At 38.3% G+C, this 26,140-nt stretch overlaps 1 protein-coding gene across 1 annotated transcript in view; it reads left to right on the plus strand.

Moving 5' to 3' along the window:
* The window catches only part of btv (beethoven), a 594,436-nt gene that overhangs the window by 359,758 nt on the left and 208,538 nt on the right, over window positions 1-26,140 (plus strand). Inside the window, exons 44-45 of the mRNA XM_068226811.1 lie at window positions 12,825-12,969; window positions 19,684-19,815. Coding sequence (XP_068082912.1) covers window positions 12,825-12,969; window positions 19,684-19,815 — 277 coding nt within the window. The remainder of the gene's footprint in view (window positions 1-12,824; window positions 12,970-19,683; window positions 19,816-26,140) is intronic.

The following is a 26,140-nucleotide window of genomic DNA, read 5'->3' on the forward strand; positions in this document are numbered from 1 at the left end:
ATTTCCCTCCCACTTTATTTTGTACTTGCATTTCTCTTTTCAGCAGAAGTAGTGTCTTCTTTGGAGATTGTAAAAGATGTGTCTAAATCAGGTGGGTCACCGTCATTGAAGTAGTCAACTTTACAGAGAGTTTTCAACCTAAGTTCTCCTTTTCTTTATCACCGCCACCAAATTCTGGAACTGTCACTATCATTTCTATGTCAATGTCTTTACATTCCATTTCTTGAAAATCCTGGCTCATGCTAGCTGTAGCTTCTTCTACTACTTTTCTTTAATAAGAAGAGACTAATGGGCAATTTGGTTTTCTTTAGTTTCTCCCTTTAATTACAGCTTTGCATAGGCAGTATTTTTTCAACAATCCCTGAAATTTTTGAGTCGGCATCAACTTTCTTTGTAGAAGAGAAGATTCTTCAAAATCATTCACATCAAAATACTTAGAACAAAGGACGTTGCATTTTGTAGGCTTAAATCCTTGTCTGATTACTGTGCATTCCCATAACTTGAATCTAGTTGATTTTTCACAATCAAGAAACTGGCGGAAAGGCAGCATAGAGATAGCTTTCTCGCACAATGAATTACATTTATAAACATATCACTGTTGGGGCATTTTGTTTAGATATTAAAACACAGCATTGAACTACTTCACTTCCAAATAACAATTAAGTAATACACAAACTGTGCACAGGTGTAATGTGTAGTTTCATTTCTATTGTTGTGCTACAGCACATTAGTTACTTGCAAGCACAGATAGAAGTTACCTCTAATGATGTCATGCAAAACTATGCTGTCACTTCAAATACTGTCCGACTCGTTGCGAGAACGGTCAGCGTACTGGCCTTCGGTTCAGAGGATACCGGGTTTGATTCCCGGCCGGGTCGGGGATTTTAACCTTAATTGGTTAATTCCTACGGCACGGGGGCTGGGTGTATGTGTTGTCTTCATCATCATTTCATCCTCATCATGACGCGCAGGTTGCCTATGGGAGTCAAATAGAAAGACCTGCACCTGGCGAGCCGAACCCGTCCTGGATATCCCGGCACTAAAAGCCATATGACGTTTCATTACTTCAAATGCTGGTCACTTATGGCAGAAAAAATGGAGAGAACAAAATAATATGTCCACCAAATTAATTCCTTTCTCATTTAAGGGTAAATAAATGTTTGCTCGAATTGTTCCTTTATTAAGACCATAGTCATTTGCTTCCTAGTCATAACCCTGTCCTATATCATCATCGCCATATGATCTGTCTGTGTTGATGTGACATACAACAAATTTAAAAAAAGGAAATCTAGCCACTGAACTTCAATCTGATATTTGTTATTTGTTCTCTTTCTTCTCTATTATACTCATACCATATGTGTTCAAATGCTCTATCTCTGAATCAATGGTAAGTGTCCAAGATTACAGGTTCTTACCTGGCAGAGGTGGTTGAAGTTTTCTTCTACCTTAGCATTTATCCCACGTACTGGCAGGTCTGGTGTTTTGGCTGTCTGTTGCTGCGCTATACAATTGTGTGTCTGATCAGGATGCAAGCCTGTAACCTCAAGATCTTCATGCAGGTGTCAAGCCAATCCTGCTGTGGTCTTCCTACCAGCCATTTCCCATCTACTTGGAAAGTAAAACTGGTTTTTGCTACTGTTGCTGCTTCTGCTTGAAGTACATGCCCATAACTGTGTAGTAGGCTTTCTCGCATTTTTTTCAATGATTGGTGCCACTCCATATCACCTGCGAACTTCATCATTTGTGACGTGATCGTGCAGTGTCAGACCAGATGTCCACTTGAGCATTCTCATTCCCATGATGGCAAGTCATCATTTTACTTCTTTTGATGAAGACCAGCATTCAGTACCATACAAGGCTACTGGGTAGACTACAGAACTGTATATATTTGACTTAGCTTGTCTTTAATCTTCCTGTCACAGAGTACACCAGTCACAGGTTGCCATTTAAACCATGCATTGTTCAAGCTGTTAATTCTGCACTGAGGTTTCTGTCAGCAGTAATTATTGAGCTAAGTTACTTAAAAAATCTTTGTTCTTGGTAGGTCAACACTAGTACTTCTGATGGTATCTGGATCATTAACATCTGCAGTGAGATATTCTGTTTTCTCCATGTTGAGCCATAGGCCAACTTCTGCAAGGTGTCCATTCTAGAGGCTGATAACAACATTGTCAGCGCAGAGTAGAGTTTAAGGTGCAGTTTTCTGCAGATCTCTTGTGATGGCCTCCATGACTCTGATGAAGTGGAGAGGCGAAGAGCAGATCCCGGATGTACTCCCACAGAAACAGGAAAACCACCCAATAATCGAGCAGCTGACTCTTCAGATCATTGTAGAGCAGAGCTTATCACAGAGCTTTTCAGGTACTCTGTGCTCATGGAGGGCAAACCAGCTCAACTTGTATGGCACTTGATCAGAGGTCTTTTCCAGTCACGTGTGAGCTTAGTGACAAAATAATTAATTTTAGGAACTGTGTTCCTGGATACAATGCCCGAAGGGACATAATTGAGTTATTCAATCTGAAAACAGATGTGTTTCAAATTTGGCAGAGTGCGACATGCAGGGAAGAGTGGGGCCCAAATACAAAGGCATGGATACAAGAATAGTGGTAATAAATTAACATGATATAAAGGCTTACAAATATTAATCATGCAGAAGGAAAGGAGGCTAAAATGAGAATAGATAAAATGAGAATAGATATTTAGGGATCAAAACATTAAATAACCTTAAAATAATCTCTTCACCAATAGTGTATTTTGAACATTCAAACAATGCGTGCTTGCATGCTCTTTATCTCTCTCTCTCTGTTTTTCTTACGTGGAATGAGTTCTGTTCCTAGGAGAGGATGCCCAAGTAGGTGTGCTGTTTTACGAAGCACTGCACATGCCAGAGCTCCAACTAAGGATCGAGTTAATAATTTCCACAGTAGAAAAAGAAGCCCATTGGCTCAGAACACTATTCACAATGAAACCTCCATTGAATTATGTAGGGAAATGTTATTAAATGAAATCTTTATGCACTGCCAAGCACAACATTTTGCTGTGAAATGGTAAATGGACATTTTCATTTGTGTTGCCACAATGGTTTGGTTTATTTTCCATCACCATTGGCCACTATTCCTATCCGAGTGTATGATTTTCACTTGCAATTCTTGTACAGTCCGTTTTTTGTAAATGACATTGATGACTCATCAGGCCAATTCTTGCATAGAACATGCGATCACATTTGGCACACATGAGAGAAGGGGGTGGATGTGGTTGAGTGTGTCCGAGTTTTTTTCTAAGACGAGCCTTCGACACTCAGTTTCACACTCCAATACAGCAGTGGGTGTAATTGCGCGCCAGCGAGGGTGATCTTCAGCAAGTGTGTGTCAATCACTGGGGTCAGTGTTTGTGCTCTTCAAGGTTTTTTTGAGCTCATCCTTGTAGCGTTTCAGAGGTGCACCACGTGGCCTCTGACCAGAACTAAGTTCACTGTATAGTATCTGTCGGGGTAGCCTATTCTTGATTGATAAATTTCATTTATGACTTATGGGGTAGCCTATTGTCATTCGTGCGTTGGACATGACCAGTCCATCTAAGCTGGTGACCTATGATGGAAGCTTATATACTGTTCATTTGTGCCCTTTCAAGTAGGCTACTACAACATTGGAGACATAATCCTCCCATTTGGTATTCAAAATGATCCTAAGCTTTGCTGGTGAAAACGTTCAAATTTCTTGATGTCATAGTGGTATAGAGTCCATGTTTCACATCCATACAATAAAGTGGAGACAACGACAGCTTGGTACACCATCAGTTTAGTGGATATATTTAGGTCTTTATTAGAAAAGACATTGCAGAATAGACATCAGATGCACAATGAGCAGCTCGCATTCTATTTTCTACATCCATCTCCGAGGTACGAGACGAAAGAATACTCCCAAAGTAGGGAAAGAAGTCTACTTGTTCCAGAGATGTATCTGAGATGGTAATGTTGAAGTCTGGCAAACTAGTTCCTGGAGCAGATTGTGCTAAAACCTTAGTTTTCTGAATGTTGATAGACAGGCCAAAATGCTTGTAAGCAGCCTTAAAGCAATTGACTGACAATTGCAAGTCCTCCGGAGAATGAGCTGGAGTAGCGTTGTCATCTGCATATTGCAGTTTAGTTACCCAGGTGAGATGGGCAACTTTTAGAGCGGAGTCTTGACTGATTAAAAATCCCTCCATCAAGTCTGTAACTAATTTCTACACCTGCATTGTTGCCAGATGTCTCATAAAGCATAGCTGTCAGGTACAAGGCAAACAGTGTAGGTGCAAACACACAACCTTGCTTTAGTCCATTAGTAATAGGAAATTCTTCTGACACATTGTTTTGATAGAGAACCTGACCAAACATATCATCATGAAGAGCCCGGACGAATCCAACAAAATGTTCGGGGCAGCCAAACTGCCTTAACACCATCCACGTAGCATCTCTAGGCACAGTGTTGAAGGCCTTTTCCAAGTCATAAAACACCAAGAACAAGGGTTTCTGTTGTTCTTTGCATTTTTCCTGCAACTGTCTTGTGCAGAAGATCATGTCAGTGGTACTCCTGGATGTGCAAAACCCACATTGCAATTCAGGACGTAACTTTTCAGATAGAGTTTGAAGCCGACTCAACAGGATCCTGGCGAATATTTTACCCACTATAGACAGTAGGGATATGCCATGGTAGTTACCACAAATGCTTCGATCGCCGTTTTTGAAGATGGTGACTATGATAGAGTTCTTCATGTTGGCAGGTATGTATTTGGTTTCCCATATCCTTAAGATCAAAGAGAAGAGCCTCGTTTTGAGAGGTAGGCCTCCTTTAAGAATGAGTTCTAGAGGAATATTGTCCGGTCCAGGAGCCTTTCTAGGTTTGAGGCTGGGAAGAGCTTTGTCATATTCATGAAAGGTTGGTGGCATTGACATCCAAGGTTGCACAGTATGTTGTGGGACATTCTGAAGAAAATTTTCAGCAACAGTGGAACTGCGATTTAAAAGTAAATTGAACTGCTCTTTCCAGCGTCTCAGAATGTCTTGATTGTCTGTAAGAATGGTGGTGTTGTCGGCAGCTTTCAGATTTTCTGATGAAGCACAGACAGGTCCATAAATCTGTTTTAGTCCAGTATAGAAATTTTGCAGATCCCTGGCATCTGACAAGTTTTGTAGTTCTTTGGCTTTTTGTTGCCACCAGTTGTTCTTTATTTCCCTAATTATTTTTGACTGGGTTATGTGACGAGTGGTTTAAAATTGAATTCTGCTATTCAGAGGCAACAGCCTCATTCTGAAGTTTAACAGTGTTGAATTTTCTTCTGGAAGGATGCATAAGATGGACACATAGTTTCTGATGGATAGTAATCCTGAGTCGACTAAGAAGAAGTTTATGGTCTGTCCAACAGTCATCAATGTTTCTAGCAGTCTTTGTAATCAGAATATCTTTTCTATCGCATTGCCTGGTAATGACATAGTCAATGATGTACCATTGCTTGGATCAAGGGTGCATCCATGTAGTTTTGAAGTCAGATTTGTGTATTTGTGATAAACAGTTCATGTTCAGCACACAGGCCAAGTAGTAATAGACCATTTGAATTGCGATTCCCAACACCTTGATTTCCCATGATATCTTCCCATAGCCAGTTATCATTACCCACTCTAGCGTTGAAGTCGCCAAGCAATAAGCTCTTATCTGTTGCAGACATCTATGTGAGAACTGTGTTCAGATGTTGGTAGAACTGATTTTTTGTATTTTCCTCATCGTTTAGAGTAGAAGCGTAGGCAGAAATAAATGTAATGGCACTATCCTTAGAAAGAGGCACACGTAGGGTCATAAGCCTTTCATTTACTGCAATTGGTGTAAGTTGATGTTCATACACTAACTTTGTCTTGACCGCAAAACCAACACCATGAATACGATTTGCTCCTTCCTCCCCTTTTCAAAAGATGGTGTAACCACTACTTGGTACACTGATTTGTCCTTCACCTAATAGTCTTATTTCACTCAGAGCAGCGATGTCAATGTTTAGCCTTGCTAGCTCATGGGTAATTAGAGCTATAAGAGCTGTCCTTCTTTCGGTCCTATTATTGTCCTTCAGGTCAATTAGCATTCTGACATTCCACATGCCTACAGATAAAATTGTGTTCTTCATTTTCAATTGATTTTGACCGCATGAATTGGGGCGACCCTCTGAGTGTTGTTTCCCAGACGGGATCGAGTGTGACTACCGATGTTTAGCCCACATTTCCTAGGGCCTTTCCCCTTCGGGGTGGGCAGCAGTGATCCTAAATAGGCCTGCCCAGTCATAGATGCAGGACCAGATCCCTGAGTAGTCACAAGGTCTCAGGAAGGCAGCCATCACACATCTATCGCCAACGTGCAGGTCCAGACTAGAAGCTCCCAGTTTCACCCAAAACCTGCTCCCACCATCCTTATCCCATCGCTGTTGGACTTTTGAATAGCAAGTGAAATTGTCATTGGCGTAACTTTGTTTAAGGTGGACTACAACTTGCCAGGAAGTGGTCCACACACTATGATTCCAGAGGCATTCACCACAGCACATATAGCATAACTTATGTATTTGAGCCCATTCAAATACTACCGGACAGAGCCAGGTTCGAACCTGCCAAGTTGGGGTCAGAAGGCCAGCACCTCAACTGTCTGAGCCACTCAGCTCGGCCATACCAAAGAAATCACACCCAAGGAAATGTAATTAATACAGTCTTATAAATCTAATGAGCCTAATGCTGAAGATATTTTTGTGTATTGTACATACATGCATAAGATCAAAGTGTGAAATGGGCATGGACAACAATCAAATGGGGTTCAGAAATGGTTTTGGTACTCGAGAGGCCTTGTTCAGTGTCAATGTTCTCCTTCAAAGATGCCGAGAACAACACAAAGATGTATTTGTCTGTTTCATTGATTATGAGAAGGCATTCAAGAGAGTCAAGCATGAAAAACTGATCAAGATTCTCCAGCATAAACAGTTAGACATAAAAGATAACTGCATCATACAGAATCTTTACTGGAACAAGCAAGCCACGGTCAAGATTGGACAAACAAGAACTTTAGAAATAATCAAAAGAGGAGTACACCAAGGTTGCATACTTTCACTGCTCCTATTCAACCTCTCTGCCAATCACATCTTCAAAGATGCCTTGCATGATACTGAGCTAGGTGTGAAAGTAAATGGAGTTGTCATAAACAATATTAGATATGCAGATGACACCCTAATTATATGGAACATCATTGAAGGTCTTCAAGGATTGCTCAGTAGAATTCATAACAGAGGCTTAAAATATGGTCTAAACTTCAATACTACAAAATACCTCATGGTATTTAGCAGAAGCAATCGTGAAGGTGTCTCCATTTCATTAAATAATCAAAACATTGAATGAGTAATTCACATCACATACCATAACAGACAATGTGGACCCTAAAAAAGAAATCAGATGCTGTATTGAGATTTCGAGATTGTCTTTCCAACAGATGAGGCCATTCTTTGTGATAATAATCTAAACCTCAAACTCAGACAAAAGCTGTTGGGATATTACGTCTGGTCAACACTGCTTAATGGAGTAGAGACCTGGACTGTCACAGCTTCTTCCATGAACAGATTAGCGGCCCTTGAATTGTGGTTACACAGAAGAACGCTTCTTTAAGTGTGTGGCTGGCTCCTATGCTTATAAGTAAAATACATAGGAGAATGCTCAGAATACCCTGGACAGATTTTGTAACCAATAATGAAGGGTTAAAGGGAGCTAGAGCTGAGCATGAGCTGGTAAACATCATCAAAGCCAGGAAAACAGCTTATTTAGTCTATATTCTACGAGGTAAAAAGTACAGGCTTCTACGTCTCATATTACAAGGAAAGATAGAAGGTAAGCGAGGAGCTCGTAGACCACCGATGTCATGGGTCCGAAACATCAAAGACTAGACTTGCATCTACAACACCGAACAACTCATCAAGATAGCTGAAGAAAGAGGTGCTTTCTCCAGGGTGTTCACCAATGTCTGGGAGACTGGATATGGCACTTGAAGAAGAATAATACTGGAAAAGAGGAAAACATCCCTTTGTTATTATCTAAAAATCTTGTCAGTCAAAGAGTAGTGTTAGAAATGGGTTCTGATTTCTGTGGGCATTGCAGGCAAATTTACATGGGTAACTGACACAGTTCCCTCCACTTGTTTTAGGAACTATTGAAAAAATGACAGTATGAACTATAAGACAAATTAGGAAAGATATGCCTAAGCAGCTAAAGCAAGTCAAACCAAAGAAATGAGAGCTCTCTTTCTCCTCATGCAATGGTCTGTTGTGTTTGAGTGTTTGAAATGGAAGGATAAGAAGGAGGTGACACTCTCAACATCAGATGAGAAACATGAGTATGGGGAAATTGTTACACAAAGTCAAGTGTGAAATGCAAATCCAAAGGAAGTGCTGATACCAAAACTTGTTGTAAAGTGTAATTAACACATCAGTGGGGTGGACAGACAGGATCAGAGGCTCTGCTGCTTTCTTGTTATGAGGGGATATGTGAAGGGATACAAGAAAAAAAATTAATTAATTTTGGTACAACTTCAGTGTGATTCACAGAGGAATCACAAAGACAAATATTCATTTCACACATAACAAATGTGGCTAAACAGCTGTTGCAATTAAGGCTCTATAAGATGGGTATGCTTAGCCACCATTTTGGTTCATACATGAGCAATGGGCCATGTGATCAAACTCTAGTTTCTCCTACGAGCGCTCGCTTCGTTACATTGACATATTGCCTTAATAACCGCGTGCAGGGACTGAATAATGCTATATATGGGTGGATATTTATTACATAGTGGTGGGTTGTCCTGCACTCAATTGTAGTAATGTCTCTACTGCGGGATACAGGTTTTTTAGATTCCCTTCTGGTCTTCATTATGCCTCCACTGCCTCTGCTGCACCTTCTACTTCAAATGCTGACTTAAACCTGCATCCAGCTCCCACTGAAATTATTACACCCTTTAATTCAGTCACATTGATCATTCAATATTCATTCTTCCCCCGAAGTTCGGAAACAGGAGTTCAACATCCAAACACCACAGTTACAATATTTGTCAAAAAGAAATAAGTTGTTTAACATTGCTGGCAGTACAACAAATGCATTATTGAGAACCAAGATCTGCAGTAGGCCTATATACAGGCAGGTTTTAAACTATGAGCTTTCTGACTCAAGCTCTGAAACATTTTTTTTAATTGGGTGGTCTAAAGAAACCAAGTTGTGAAGTTATGAAATTAATTTTTTAACTGTTAGGTCTTCTGTTATATGATGCAAAATAGTGCAGATCTTGTAACGGAGAAAATTTAAATGATAAATGAACCAGTACATGTTCTCCAACGTACTGTAAATTAAAAGAAAAAAATGTTAGACACTTCTTCCAAATTCGATCCAATGCTGTTGTGGGTTTAATAAGAATGTTATTGTTTTACAAGTACTGTAATAAAAGGATAAAGTAAATTTGTAAAATATTACTTAAATATATATATTAAATGTGCTGCATGAGCAAGTTAACCGGTACTGCAACGCTTTGAAGTTTAGTAAGATGAGTCGTGTTGAGAAATAATATAACTTCTTCTCAAACCAGAGGATTCTCTGTAAAAAAGAAAGTACTGTTAACTTTCCCAAAGTAAAAGTTTTCAATATTCTCCACAGCTCGTGGGTCACTTCCCTTACAAGTCACTGGTAACTGATTATCAGTGAAGTACTTCAGGTTGGGAGAAAATGGTCAGCTATAGAAGTAGTTTTTTAAAATGCTATTTTTTCGGGGCGTCGATCTATGAAGATCTTTTGCCCCTTATAGAAGTAGTTACTCTATTCCTATTTTCTTCCCGAATCTAATTTATAATAACACAACATTTGTTTCATGAATGTTCGGTTGAATAATCTAAAATTCTCTGTTCATTACAACTGCATAAGCAGATGAAGTTCATAACACTCACCAACAATTAAGTTTATTTTGCACATAGAATGTGTCTATTTAAATACTGGTATATACGAAAAGGGACTAAATTTTAGAATCCCAGTTACTTGGGTGTGTCCGCCTTCTTACATCACATTTCACCGTTATTTTTATTCGAGAAATATTTTAATTACTATTTCGACAACGTTGAAAATGGCGCTGAGTCAATTTAACGCAAGTATGAAAAATCGACTGGGATCATATGGTACCATAATCTTCTACCACTATTTATATGTCTTCGACATTGACCAATTACCACGTCAAATTCCACGATTTAAGAATGACAGTAACCTATGTCAAAACCACGGTGTCCCTCATTGCATTTGACGGTACCGCGGTGAATAGCCTACGAACAACCTATTGTACTTATCAATAATATAATAATACAAAACCGATATATTATTAAGCTATTTTTTCTAATATTCCTCCAGTGAGAATACATGCCTAGTTTGTTTGTTTTTTAAAAGGCAAATTATCAACGAACTTGCTTTTACAATCACCGTCTCGAGTAAAAATTACACAATAATGTACGTAATATACGAATAATTATGTTCAGTAACCGTTTAAGTAATACTGAGAATGAGTATTTTTACAGTATGTTAGTTTAGCATTACTTTCTAGCGTGCAGAACAGTAAAAAAGAGGTATATATAAGGCTGGGGAGGTCAACTGCCTTACCAAAGCAGTGCAGGAATGAACCATAATGGCGGGCGAGCATACCTAGTCTTTAGAGAGCCCTAGTTGCAATCTGTTCAGCTCCCAGTTCGATCTCTTTTTGGAAGACCATCAACATCTACTGAGTCCATTGTATGATGGCCAACTCTCCCATACTATATGTGAATTCCCGTATCCTCTTTCTTCATTTCTAAGCTGTAACCTATCTCCCATTTTAATTTCACCTGGGAGATTGCATCTCATATATCACAGAAAATCACAGCGAACTGACAATGAAACCTGCTGACATTTAAAAAAATATATTTTGTTTGTGAACTAATTTTATGTGTAATTTGATTTTGTTCACATGCAGCTGTTGTGTATGTCATTTCTTTGGACTTGCTTTAATTGAAGTCACAAATTTGCATAGGCACAAAATTCCTCCTAAAAAGAAAGGAATATACTTAAGATAGGAATAATTTGCAGTGTAAATCTGATGAAAGCTGAGTTACAAATAAGAGTTAATTTTAACTACACTTACACATGTCAACAATTTGAGTTATGTAGTTTTTGTTTGTTTATCTGATGCAACCCTTTTTTAAAATTTATTATTATTATTCATATTAGTCATAATCTTGCATCAAAGTCTCCCTTATTTTGATAAGCAAAAGTTGGCAACTCTAGTCCATTGCATCTGTAAGCCAAATTCTGGATGCATTTCAATGAAAAAATACTGGCAACTTCAAAAGCTAGGCCATTCAAAAAAAGTAAAGTTTGTACAGTAAAATGTTATATCACTACAGGAAATAGTACAGAAAATTGGTCTTCGAATATCTTTTGAAAAGACAGTAATCATGTTACCTGACACACCACTCATAAACAAAATTGTCATAGGAAACTAAGAAATCAAAATTGTAGATAAATGTGAATATCTGGGAGAAATTATAACATATAACTTCAATGAAAAGCCAACATGGCATAACAGAATAAATAAATTGACCAGAGCCCAATATGTCACCAAGAATACTCACAATAAAAAGGGCCTGTCAATGGCAACAAAATTAAAACAGTAAACAGTCATTCAGCCAGAAATAACATATGCAAGTGAAACCATCTTCAAAACAACTAACACTGCACAAATAGACAAAATACTCAAGATGGAGAGAAGAATCATTAGAACGTGCATCCCAAATCATACCAAAAAATAGACGCTGGAGAGTAGCTTCTAATGAAACAGTCTACAAGGAAATAGAACCAGTAACGAGCACAATCAGGAAGAAACATATTTCATTTTTTGGACAACTAATCAGGACACCAGAGAACAGGATCATCAGGAAGATAATAGAAAAATTATGGAATAGTAAGTGCAATATTAAGTGGATTACAGAAATCAAGGAAGATATGGATGAATTGCAAATTACAGTGGAAGACCTAAGAAACAAAATCGACAAAATCAGGAAACTCACAGACAAACAAACTAGAACCAACAAACAGACAATAGGAAGGGTGACTTCTGATGAAAAAAGCAAGATCCAAGAGAATGAAGAAGTACTAGGCTGACAGGAAACTGAAAAATTCTCTGCATAATGTTGGCTAGAGTTGTCCGATGAAGGTCATAAAATGTAAATAATAATTTTAAAAAAGAGGAAAAAAGATAGTATATCATTGTAAAAAGTGTAAAGTCCTCTTAATCTAGAACAGTTTTTTTTGAAGCATACCACACAGTAAAAACTTTTTGACAGGTACTCTGATGAGGAAAATCTGTAAAAGTTAATTTATATTGTGTTTTAGTACATACAAATCCTAATATAGCAGTGAATTATTAGTTATACCAGTTTTGTGAACTAGGTATGTTATTATCAGGTATTTTACAGAGGACTTGAAAAATATTCAGCCCCAATAGACACAACTGTTCTAAAAAATATTCAGACTCTAATTGGTTGATGATATCACATTACAAAATTCAGATTCTTTTGTCTTGATGCTACATAGGAATATTTAATTAACTACTGTTCTAATAAATACTTAATATTGTGGATCACTTTGTAGGAAGTAGAACAATGTCTTCCATGAAGTATGAAGTTTATCCATATGTCATATTACAGCATAAACTCAAAAGAATAACATGTAAGTCAGTTCAGTGTAGTTTCTGAATTACAAATACGTGTTCTAGCTATCCTGAAAGAGACCAGTTGAAGGCTATCTATGGCCTGTACCTGACTCATGTGCTGCACCTGTGTGTGCCAGAACATCCTGTTTGGCATAATAGCAGCAAAGTAGCCAGCCTTGCCAGCACTATGATCAAGATGTATGAGGAGGTAAACTGAGTTCAGTTAAACTTTACCTGTATTATATTTACTTTACAAATGTGTAAAATTCATTTTTAATAATGGAGGATCATGGACCTTCATGGATCATAAAATTGCATTTTTAAGTTAGTTTGTTTCTTGATAGAATTTACATTCATCTTCAATCAAATGAAAAAAACAAATTACTTTGAATACTTCAAAAGATGTGTTTGTAAATGTCCATGTGTGTCACTTGTTACATCCCACTTTGTCATACATTCATTGCTTATTTTCCATAACTTTCAATTGTACATATTGTTTTCAGCATGATTTAAAAAGATCATTATTTGCATGAAATTTTGCATTGGAGTGTTTTTTATTTATATAAACAATGTACATTCTTTGACACAAATAATTAACTTTGTAAAAAAAAAAAAAAAAAAAGAATTGTCTGGCCAGGGTTGGAGTAGACTGTACATTCAGCAACTGAATGCTGAGTGTTGGGCAGCGGTAAATAACCCAGCTCCCTAAAGGGGCCAACGACTTCAGGTGGTCCCCCAGTGGAGGAAACATTACTTCAACCAGCAGCCAGTGTCTGTTCTCTAGGTTAGGGGCAGCTGCAGAAAGCATCTGTTCTCCAGCCTAGAGGCAGCCTCATTGAAATATGTTAGTTAAGTATACCTTTGGGTATGGTGGTACCACCGTAATGATAGTCTATATGAAACATCAGTGTGTATCAAGAAAGAGCTAAGGGGTACCACAGAAGTGACGTGCATCCCTGTGTCTTCAGGGAGGGGCGTGAAGTGGATGGAGGTAAATGATTGTGGAGCTCCTTGGATACAGTTGATGGAAGAAGAAGAATCAGTAGTGCAAAAAATAGAAAAATTTACAGTGAAACCTTGTTAGTGCATTCCTCATTAACACCTTTTCCTGCTTAGCACGTAGCAAATTGAAAGTCCCTATTCTCATCATATTAAATCTATATATAAATACCTCACTTATCGTGTCATGAATTTTCGCTATTACCGCTTAGTACAATCACATTTTTCCTCCCACTAAAAATGTTGTTTGTCAGCCCTTGTGAAAGAAACATGATTTCCAACTTGGGTCACAGTTGCATGTTTACGGAAAAAGGCCTTAAATTCCTGAACTTCACAGGATAAGTAGCACCTTCAGGGAGCAAGCTGTTAGCCTCAGCAATATTCAGTTTTGCTTGCCAATTAGCAGTGAGATTGCTGAATAACCCAGTGAGCCTGTTTGTGCTTGTATTTTACATTCCATTCAGAAGTTAGAAATTTATTTTGTGTTGAGTGGTACAGTGAAGTGTAGCGAATATTTGTCATGTGAAATTGACTAGCGTGGTGCAAGTTTATATTGTGATAACCTAGTTATGGATACAGAAAAAGTCATAAATTCCTTACTAATGAAGACAATGGACAGGCATCCGCACCTTAAAGCATGCGGAGATTGCGAATGTTGAACTCGCTCCTTTGAGTTTCGACTCGATCACTTGAGTTGGTCGAAGTTTATTTAAAATAGTGGCCAAAATCATTCCTCCTGGTCACCCCAGTAGGCCAATCTGTGCTCCTCAGTTGGTAAATAGCATACCTACTAAGACGTATGGCTAGTGCGTACCATGGAGGCCTCCTTCTTCTTCTTCTTCTTCTTCTTCTTCTTCTTCTTCTTCTTCTTCTTCTTCTTCTTCTTCTTCTTCTTCTTCTTCTTCTTCTTCTTCCTCTTCTTCTTCTTCTTCTTCTTCTTCTTCAGAAAGTTATTGAATTCCCACAGCCTTAATTGGGGGGCGGGCACGAGCTATACAAGTAACTCTTTGGCCTATTGGGGAGGCCCCAGGGAGTGCCCGCATCGCACTCGCCATTGTCAAACCCTTGTTATCCCCCATTTATTTCCAGACAGTGTTACATAGATATACAAAGAAGAATATACAAAGTATGGAAATACATGTGTAAAGAGATAAACCAAATAGTCTTCTGTGGACTTGAAGACAAAGTTCAAGAATGTCACTGATATGTTTAACAGAACACAAGGTACACTGGTACACTAGAGGCACTGAATACACTGAAATCACTGTTCGTAGTCCTGTGAGACACTATATTATGAGAAATATATGACTGTCATAGAGGCTGGAAGTTGAGGAAAAACATTGACCAAGAGATATATAACAAAGAGCATTGAGTAGAGCAAATATAAACTTGATCAAAATCTAGCACATTAAATAGTGCAAGAAGATTGTGCGATCACTAATAATATGAAAAAGTACGACATAACAAAGTATGTGTACAATATAACAAATAACACTGAACAACATAGTAAGAAGAAAGAAAAAGTATATACAAGTGAGACAATTGCCAGCAAGAGAAAAAAAAGAAAACAATATTTACAAGAGAACAAGTGATATATATATATACTGTCTAAGGGCTAATACACAGGATGTGTAAGTTGAGAGAACAGTGATAAAATTAGAAAGGTGTGCAAAGACAAGGTAGAAATAACCAACATAAAAGAAATGACTTCTTGTGATTGTTATAGGAATATTTTCACAACAATTTACAAAGATATGTACAAAGAAATTTACAAAAATGAGATGATGAGTAGAGAATGAATATTATAAAAGCAAAAGTTTATGATTGAAAATGGTGTATGAGTAAAAAGTAATGCAAGTTAGGAAGTGAAGCAAAATGTAGATGGCAATTTTGGTGCCCTTATTGCTAAGACCAGTGGGGTGGTAACACCGTCTCCAGGAGCATTTTACCAAATATTATGTGAGAGGAGGAAGAGAGTCTTCAGAAAAGAGGGAGACAGTGGTAGAGTAATGGGGAAGCTACATAGTGATAGGTGGGAAGAGGTGTGAGATGTCAGGATTTCATGTGTTGTTGAGAATAGCCGTTGTGAGTGGGGAAAGTGTAAGAGCTTCAGAGACAGTGGGATTGTTACTGTGAAGGCCAGTGATGAAGTATTTAAAATGAGGGTCATGAATGTGTTGAAGAATAGTAGGAAAGGAGTAAAGAAGGTTGACATCGGCGGTGGAGGAATCATTAGGGAGATGGAAGGCAATGCGCAGTGCGTGTCTATCTAATGTTAAATGTTGTAAGTACTGTATGTGATGACTGGATGAATGAAGGATTTGTAGAGGTGGAGGATGTGGAAAGATTAGAGACCCCATGAACGACCAGTAAGGGTATCGTAATTTATAAGCTTTGCATTTCAGTAAGGGTATGTAGGGCTCGGAAGAGCTGGAGGGATCGTTTATAAACATCAGTAAGGTGATATTTCCACTGAAGGTTGTTTTGGAGTTTAATTCCGAGGTATTTAAGGTGGTTGGTTTATGTTAGACGGATGTTGTACATGGTTAAGTGTACACGTATTGGGGACGGCAGAGGTGGGATTTTTTGCGGAAGACAACGAACTGGGTTTTAGCAGGGTTGACGGTGATGTGCCAAGTATTTAGCTTGCTGCTTGTTGATGCTTGTTGTTTTAAGGGGCCTAACATCGAAGGTCATCGCCCCAAGTATTTAGCTCTCTAAAGTGTTGAGGTAAGTTTGAAGTTTACGGGTTAAGGTTGGCATAGTAGGTGTAAGTGCAAGGATAGCTAAATCATCGGCATACTGATAGAGGTGAAGCGGAGGTTCAGGGTGAGGAAAGTCATGGGTAAAGAGGAGCTAAAAGAGTGCGGAAAGAAGGGATTCCTGAGGGACAACCGATGTCATTCGGAAGGTGTTGGAAGGAGTACCATGAATGATAATACGAGCTGTGCGATGTTTCAGGAAGTTGTGTGTGAGGCGAATTATGGTAATAGGAAAGGGGAGATGGCGTAGTTTAAATAGTAAGCCCGGATGTCAAACGGAGTTAAAGGCCCTCTTGACATCCAGGCATACCAGAGCCGCAGTTCTTCTAGGACAAAGATAGGTGTGAAGAGAGGCAGAGATATGAAAAAGATGATCTTGGGTGGAAAGGTGGGGTTGGAAGCCTACCTGGAAGTAGCAAGGAGGTGAAGGATACGGAGATATGATGACATCTGTTTACTCATTATGCCTTCAAAGATTTTAGATAAGACAGGAAGGAGGATGATAAGAATGAAGGTCTGAAGAAAGTTTGTTGGGTTTTAAGAAAAGGAGAATATTTTCCTGACCGCAATGTTCAGGGAAGGCACCAATATAGAGGATGAAGGTAAAGATGGAACTGAGGAGCTCAAAAAGGGAAGGAGGAGCATGGAGGCCACTGCATAGACTACTTGGAGCTGCCGGCATTGCCAATGCACTATGAGAGACCTTGTCTCATTTTCAAGAATTGATGCCTGCCTGGCCATCAGATGATATAGATGTTGATTCCTATACAGAATATGAAATATTTGTCCCGAATGAGTAAATTTATAATACCAATAAAGTTGGTCCGCTATTGGACATCATAAATTTTCCAGTCAACTCGTACTGAAGAACCTCAAATCCAACTCTGACAGAGCCTTAGATCCAACACTGACAGAGTGTGGTGTTTGTGGAAGTGGCCAAAAATCCTTGTTGAAAGAAAGCTTGTACTCAATATGTCCATCAGTCGTGTATTTCAGAGCTTATAAATCAGCAAATATTGGGGCAGTTGGTGATGTGCCTGGGTGAATTGAATCATACACTTGCATATTTTTGTGAGTATAGTCCCTAAAATATGTATGATCATTATCCTTATCTGAATAAGGGAAAAGTTTGATCAGAGCTTCTTTGGTTGCCATTGCATACTGACAGTTTCATACAGTTTTGTGGAGTTAAATTATGCATATACACGATAGTGCTCCAACATTTAAAAGCACTTAAGTTCCAGGGTATTGCAAATTTTAATATTCCCGGTTTCTTATTGGCCTATTTAGAATACCACTTTTCTCACTCCGGCAGATTTGTTCAGTAGTGCCAATGGTACAGGAAACTAAAATTGCAACATTTGTCAGATACAGTTGCAACAGCGATATAGTAGTGATACTATTTCATGTGAAAAGAAAGAAGAAAGGAAGCACAGAATATTTTGAAAGATACCATACACTAGTGAACTACAATGTATAGAGCCCTTGTAAAACACTAGAAAACATATTTTGAAAGGCTTTATAATATGCATGTTTGTTTACTACCTCTGTTACCCTATCTAGGGAGCTCTTGTTGTCGGGTAATGGATCATTGATCTCCATCTACTTCGCATCTTTCTAGAAACATACATGCTGTTATTATGGTAGGCTTGCCACACCCAAAAGTGCTTTATACGTTACTGCCAGGTTCCGATTATGCTGCCCCTAACCTGGAGAATAGACAAATTCTGCTGGATTTTAATGATATTTCCCTTACTGGAGAACCAGCACCCAACTAAATGGGCTCCTCTGTGCAAAGCTGATGGCCCCTTTAGAGAGTTGGGTAATTTACCGCTGCTCAGTACATGGTGTTAAGTCACTGGCTGTATGGTCTACTCCATCCCATAGCAGGTAACGCTGGCCAGGCAATTTTTATATAATTGTAACATAAAAGAAGTTCCATGGACAATGACTTTATTCTGGTAGAAAATGCAGATGTACATGGAGTGGGTTAGTCGGCGGTGGTGGTGGCTAATACTCGTATCTGAGTATTCATATCTCTCCTGCAATTCTTTCAGTATTTGAATTCAGGTATACAGACGATGGCTAAGGAGACTATTCTTGGCATGAAATATACGATCTCATTGGTTGTACCTTATAGTGGGTGGAGGTCATGGTTGAACCTGGTGTCGTTTACGCCTCTTGACATTTCCTGTATATGATGTTCACCCTCAAATTATGTGGCCCCAGGGGTTCTGAACTGTGGAGCGAGGGTTGGCAACCACGGGGCCTTTAGCTAAGTCCTGACATTGCTTCCACTTACTTGAATTAGGTTCCTCACTTTCATCTATCCTATCTGACCTCTCTTGGTCAACTCTTGTTCTTATCCGACCCTGTCAGTATTAGAGCACTCGATGGCTAAGGAGTCTTTCATTTTCATGCCCTTCTTGGCCCTTCCCTTTCTTTGGCCAATGCCTTCATTTTTCAAAGTACGGTTCCCTTCCATTTTTCTCTCCAATTAGTGATATAGAGAGGGTGTTTGCCTACTTGTACTTCCTCTTAAAAGAATAATCACCACCACCACCTCAAATTGTCCAACAGCAGCTGCAGTATTGTGCAACAGTGAGTGCAGTCTTCTGCTATGATATAGTAAGTTACAAAAGCGATTGGAGTGTAAAGGATTAAATCATTTCAGCATAAGAATTGTGTAAATGGATGAATAAACTAGTTGTTGCTAAGACTTAAATATTTTTAGGTGGTAGCTTGGTTTCACATGCATAAAAATTCACATTGCTGAATTAGATTCATTATAGTACAATATTATTTACAGTACAAACCCCACTTAACCTCAATAATTAATGTGCAAAAATCGATAAACATTTCTGTAATCTGAACATTATTTGATGAATAGTAATGAATGTGTTGACCATAAGAAATTTTATTCAAGAAACATTTGTAGTTGCTGACCTATGAAAAATTGAATTGTACTAAATTTAAATTAGCAAAAGGTGTACTTTTCCATTAAATGCACACTAATTCCTTCACATGCTATCATAAGAATTATCATGGTTATTAGTTGACTTTCATTGAAGGAAATAATCCTAAATGTAAAAGTGACCCCTTTCAGTCCTCTTGTAAGTTCAGTAAAATTAAGAATAATTTTTAAAAATTGTCTCATTTAGATTAAGAGCACTTTCACACCTGTGCAACAGAACCATTACCTCTTCACTCCACGAGACTTGACACGTTGGTGCCTGGGATTGTTTCGATATGAAATTGGCTCCCAAGATAAGGGAACTGACTGCATCCTTGAGGTAGGAATTGTGAAATATTTTTATTATGTTTATGATACTTGCCATTTTGGCACCATAATCATCATCATCATGTAGCCATCAAATTAAGACTGCTCTAAGCACTTGAAGAAAACACTGCTTGTGGTAGAGTTCCTCTTCATTCCTATACCAGCCAACTGTGTGCAGTTACCTACCCTAGTATTGCCTAGTTCCATAAAGAGTGAATTGGCCACACAGTTCAGGCTGCATAGCTGTTAACATGCCTTCAGGAGATGGTGGGTTCTCTACTACCAGAAGATAGTTTTCCATGGTTTCCTGTTTTCACACCCAGCAAATGCTGAGCTGTACCTTAATTAAGGCCACAGCCATTCCCATCATTACCTTTTCCTGTCCTTGCATTGCTGAAAAATCCTTCCATAGTGCAATATTAAAACCACTAGCTTAGTTTCAGAAATGTTATGTACCTATTATTTTGTTAGCCTATTGTTTTTTACAATGTTAACAGAATACTGTATATAATTGTTGATATTCATTGATGTACATTAAAACATGAGGGCATTTAACCTTAAAAATATTCGTATGATCTTATAGAAGCAGAATGTATAGTCGCTCAAACAAAGAATGAGCACATGGCATTGCATTTTCCCTTTGCATTTAATATTTTATTAGACTTATTTTAATTATTATCAAAATATAATTCATCTCCCACGTGGATACAAACCTTGTATTTATAGGTTCAGTTGTTTCTAAGAAAAAGATACCTGTGAGGAACTTATACCTCACAGTATTACTTGTCCTATCGGTCGTTGCCACTAGTGCATGAGCGTGCTGGCATATGTTGACACCTGTAGTGCAAATGTAGATACATTCTCTTCAAAGATTTTTAGCAGGTGAGGAATCCTCCATACAAATCACATGCTATATGCTGCTGATACTAGTATCAAGATCTGTTTGAATATCCTACTTCATACAGACACACACTACTGTAATCTGCTAACATGCAGCATCTGAAGTAAAACAACCGTCTGCCTTGTTGGTTGACTCATCAGCCATGTCTGTCAAAGTGCCATCCAAGTTGCTTGCTGCCACACCCACATTGCTAGTTTCCTAATCACTTTGATAATGTTTTCCAAACTGATATCTATCACAATCCTTTTGAGTTCCTGCTCCATTAATATGTTATGGCAATGTTTGGCGTATAGCACTTTATCAAAACCAGCTAGTTCTGTCTTCTTCATACATGGGTGATTACCTGAATTTAGGACATGACTTATCTTCTTCCCTGCCTTTTAACATTGCTAGGCAATGTTACTTTCTGTCTTCTCACTTCCACGCACAGCCTTAGCAGTCCTTTTCACAGTGTTGAAGATGTGGATCACTTTGAGTGATTTCTTTGGAGGTGTTTACCATTCTGTCAGACTCTGCAGTTAAACATATCTCTGACTGCATTTCACTGCACATGAATGACTGCGGTACTATTGCTAATTTCCTAAAGTATCAAAAACTTTCGTGCTTCATACACCTAGATATATCCATAAACTTTAACAAAAAGGTAAGCTAAATATAAGCTAATGGGTTCATACCCTGTAAATAGGATTGTCCTCCTTTTTAATCTTCACTACTCTTCCTCAAAGACTGTACCGCTCATACTGAGTTAACATATTGCGTTGTTCTGTTTGCAGCTAGTGGTTCTCCTCATTGCCACCAGTAATCACTCATCAGATGTGTAATACTTTTCTACATAGAGGCTTTGGACATCTATACTATGTCATAACTTGAGAAGTATACCTTCATTGTAGAAGGTTGCCTTCTTGTTCTCTTCCAACCCCAACAGTGTTAAGTTGATGAGGCCTAGTGATTCTTTCATTATCATACCTTTATTTTACTAACACTTCAATTCTTCGAAGGGTCAGACCTCTTCTTATTTTTAATTTTTTCTTCTATAATTAGAAGGGTGATTTAATGGAGAATCAAAAATCAGATGTGGTTATTTGCTGGACACATGGGGCTGAGCTTCTCCAAACTGTGATTATGGGGCACCTATACCAACAATACAACATATAATCTCTGAATACCCCCATAAAAATGTATAGAGGCTCTGCAGCTAACATCCATCAAACCAGTTGAATGAATTAGCATTCTGGATTTAAGTCAAAGATATGTAATCTTGTACATTCTTGTATACGGTAACTGTACACTTGTTCATTTTTAGTCATACTTTCACAGCACATCATTTTGCAAGAAAGAAAGCAAGCAAAATCCACACTCAGAATAATTGGTATCACCACCTTAATTCAAACCTAACATCTTCAAATTGAATGCTGCCTAGCTCAGCATAGAGCAGAATTTGGTGTACAGCTTATCTGCCTTTCTACATTGCCTAGCATTGTTATTTTCTGTCTTCTCACTTCCACGCACAGCCTTAGCAGTCCTTTTCACAGTGTTGAAGGTGTGGATCATTTTGAGTACAGCTTGGTGGTTGATTTAATTTTTAAAACACTCACTCAACAAAATTTCTGGGGTAGCAGGTATGTTATTTCAAACCTGGGACACCAACCCTTTCTGGATCCAAAAATGTTCAGTCATATGCAAGCAAGCAATCAAACAAGCATCCCCTCCCCCCGTACTCTTTCTTTACACCTAATGGTGTAAGGCTGACGACTATAGATGACCCTTATTTGTAGAAGAATCACCACCAAGATTAAGTACCATTGCAATAGGGCCATTGCCAAATGTGAAGTCAGGAAACTACAAAGAACCTCATGGAATAAATTCGTACTTTGCCTAGAAGCAGATCTCTATTGGCCACAGCCACAAACATAGAAAACCCTAAAGCACCTGGATAACGACACCATACAAAATGTTAGAATAAATCCTATTTCACAGGACATGTGGCTCCAGTTTTTCCAAAACCTCTGGACTTCGCACAAAATAGCCATAACAGCCCAAACATCAGAGAATAAAACTACAGAAGATATTACATCAGAACAACTATAAGCAGTTCTCAAGCGACTGAAACAAAATAAATCCCCAGGAGAATATGGTCTAAACCTAGAATTATTCAAATATGCAGAGAATAGCTTTAATTGTAGGTTCCTTTGATTTTTAAGCAGAATTTGGCAAGGTGCAAATCCTTCTGTGAGCTGGCACATAGCATTTGTATTACCCATTCCAAAGAAAATTGACCTGAAAAATTGTGAAAATTATAGAGAAATAAGCCTCCTTAATTCAGGCTATAAGATGTTTGCCAACATCATCAAAAATAAGCTGTATAAACACAACTCAACCCTGATTGGTGAAGAACAGAATGGTTTCCAGAAAGGAAGATCATGTGCAGATGGTTACTTTTCTCTCAAAATGTTAATAGAAAAGCATAGGGAATTCAACATATCCACACACTTGGCATTCATGGACTACAAAAAAGGCCTTCGACAGAGTAAACAGAGCAGAATGAGTAAATATCCTACATAACGATGAAGTACCACAACAGTTGATCGAAGCAGTATCAAAATTATATGAAAACAACTTGATTGCAGTCAGGGTTAATGGTACAATTTCACTAGGGAAACCAATCAACAGAGTACTCCAAGGCTATGGCCTCTCCCCACTGCTTTTTATCATATACATGAATGCCCTTATAAAAGTCTGGAGACATCTCCGCCCAAGGTAGTTTCACAATCAAAAGAGACCTGAAAATAGACATGCTTCTGTATGTTGATGACCAAGTACTATTTGCCAGCACAGAGAATGACTTACAATGCTTCATACATCATCTCATTAGAATAGCCATTGAATATGACATGGAAATATCTACAGGAAAAACAAAAGTACTTGCTTTCAAGGGTAAAGAACCAGTTTCAACTAAGATTTGTCTCAATAACAAACTGTTAGAAAGAGTTAACACCTTTAATTAAACACCTTTAATTACCTTCACTACTCCTTGTCATTCAACACTGATTTATATATTTCTAATAAGATAGTGAAGTTCAACAAATCCATAGGCACAGTGAACTCAATAATGAAACCATCCTTAGTACAGAGAGACACAAGACTTCGAGTCTACAAATCACTAGCTAGACCAATTCCCACATATAGAAGTGAAGCATGGACAATCAGGAGACAAGATTGAACCAGAACCACAGCTGCTGAGATTACTTTTATGAGACACATCACTATATAAATGATGGTATCATAAAAGGAAAGAAGATGTGATGAAAGAACTAAAATTAAAACTTGTATTAAATTAGGAACCTACAGGAAGAACTGGCGAGACCACATCAACCGAATGCCTAGTAAACAAGTTCCAAAGAAGATAGTACGATACCAACCTAGGGAGACACGATCTATTGGATGTCCAACTTAAAGATGGATTGAGACCGTAACAGGCCACCTGGCTTAATACTTAATTGGCAGATGATGATGGAAAGGAACAAGCAAATGCCAGGCAAATCATATATAGGAAGATAAGAACATCAAAAGAACACATAATAGGATAAACAAAATGACAGGTCAGCGTGGGTAGAGCAAGAAATATAAAGAAAAAACCCACAAAATTACAATACCTACATCCCCATACATTGCCATCTTCAAATAGATTGGCTCTCTTCTTATCAATCCCAGTTCTCCTGAATTCATTTCTTCTTAGCCCCAGATGAGTTTATCATTATCCTGTTTATCCTATTGTGTGTTACTCTTCAAGGGGAACATCACATTGTTTATTATGTTCGTGGCTAGTTAGTGCACACACATGCCATCCTGTAAGACTGTTTGTTAAACCCCCTTCATCCTCCCCTGCAGAGTCCTCATCTGAATGTACAGTCACATCCAGTGGCTAAGTATATGTGTCCCTCTCATCTTGGTCATCCTCTTCCACTGTATGTAATACTTCCTCCAAGGTGAGGCCACTGGACAAGGAAACTAATTACCAAGTTACTATGCTTGAATTTCTGAACACACTGTAGCTGTTGAAATTCATAGTGAAAAATATGTATAGGTCGTACTCCTACATTTATAAAACCTAACTTTTGTAATAATTAGCTTCGTAGTATAAAAATAAAGAAATAACAGAACAACATGAAATGCTACTGTAGAGGACTTGAGGTACTGTACGGCAGTGGTATTCAAACTTTTTGGTTGGCATGCTCCCAGAATCCAAAGTATGAATATACTGCGATTATACCCAAAATATCAAATGATTGTTGCTGGATGCCAAATACAGTAATATTAACTATAAACGTCATTGTCTGCATCATCTTCCGTAGCTTATCCAGGTTTCCCTCCATGCACTGAGGCATGAAAGAGTTGCGGCTGGAGATTTTCAACTGAAAATGCCATCCCAGCAACACCAGGAATCAAACCACGGTCGTCGGGATGACAGGCAAACAGCTAAGCTGCTACACCATCGTATTCCCCAATAATAATAGTGTATTATATTATCGCTGTGCAAAGGAAACCACGTTACTCCTTCAAACTAAAGTTTACAGAAGAAGTCCAAAACTGAGCGGTCAGAGCAATGACCGAAGAACTGTTCCTGGCATTTTCATTGCTTAACAATAGCTCCAATTATTTGACCATTGGAGTCTTCTGTTCCTTTCTCTGGCAATGCAGCAGGCCTTCATAAGACAGAAACGTGGTTTTCTCGTGAGTATAATTATTAATGAAACGATTGCTATGGTACTATATACACTGATACTGAAGAAAAATTGAACTGAATGAGTGGATTTTGAAACAAAAATGAAAAAAAGAGCAATGCAGCATAAGTAAGCATTTTTACATTCCTAGTCAAAATTACACATACTGTATTTTAGAATAAATATGTCAGAAATAGGGCTCTATGTAGTGATAGACAAAAACACTAAATCAATTCAAGATTTGATTGAAAATGAGCTGCCTCAACTCTTTTATGAACTGCTTAACAAAAAGAGAAGCTACAATAAATTTGCATGCCCCTCAGGACGACCCCACGAACCCCTAAGGGGGTATGCATATCGCACTTTGAATACCACTGCTGTATGGTACCGACATGTTTCTTCTCCTCCCAGATCAAGCTAATGGGAAATTGTAGTATTCATTGGTACTTCTGACATTCCTTTCATTATAAACACATTTCATGCATTGAAAAGTTTGTGCACACTTTCTTGTTCGGTCAGTAATGCTACTTACGTTACACGAGCAGTCATTGTCGCTTCATATGAATGATCATGACAATATTCAGAGCATGATTGATTAAATGTGGCACACAACACAGACACCTTAACTGTACTAATTCTTAAAAGGTCTGGCTTTCATTTGATATTCAGTTTTCCCATAATTATAGTGCCCTTTTTGATAATTAGGATCAAACATA

Source organism: Anabrus simplex, chromosome 3 (genome assembly GCF_040414725.1).
Source record: "Anabrus simplex isolate iqAnaSimp1 chromosome 3, ASM4041472v1, whole genome shotgun sequence".
NCBI classification, from domain to species: Eukaryota; Metazoa; Arthropoda; class Insecta; order Orthoptera; family Tettigoniidae; genus Anabrus; species Anabrus simplex.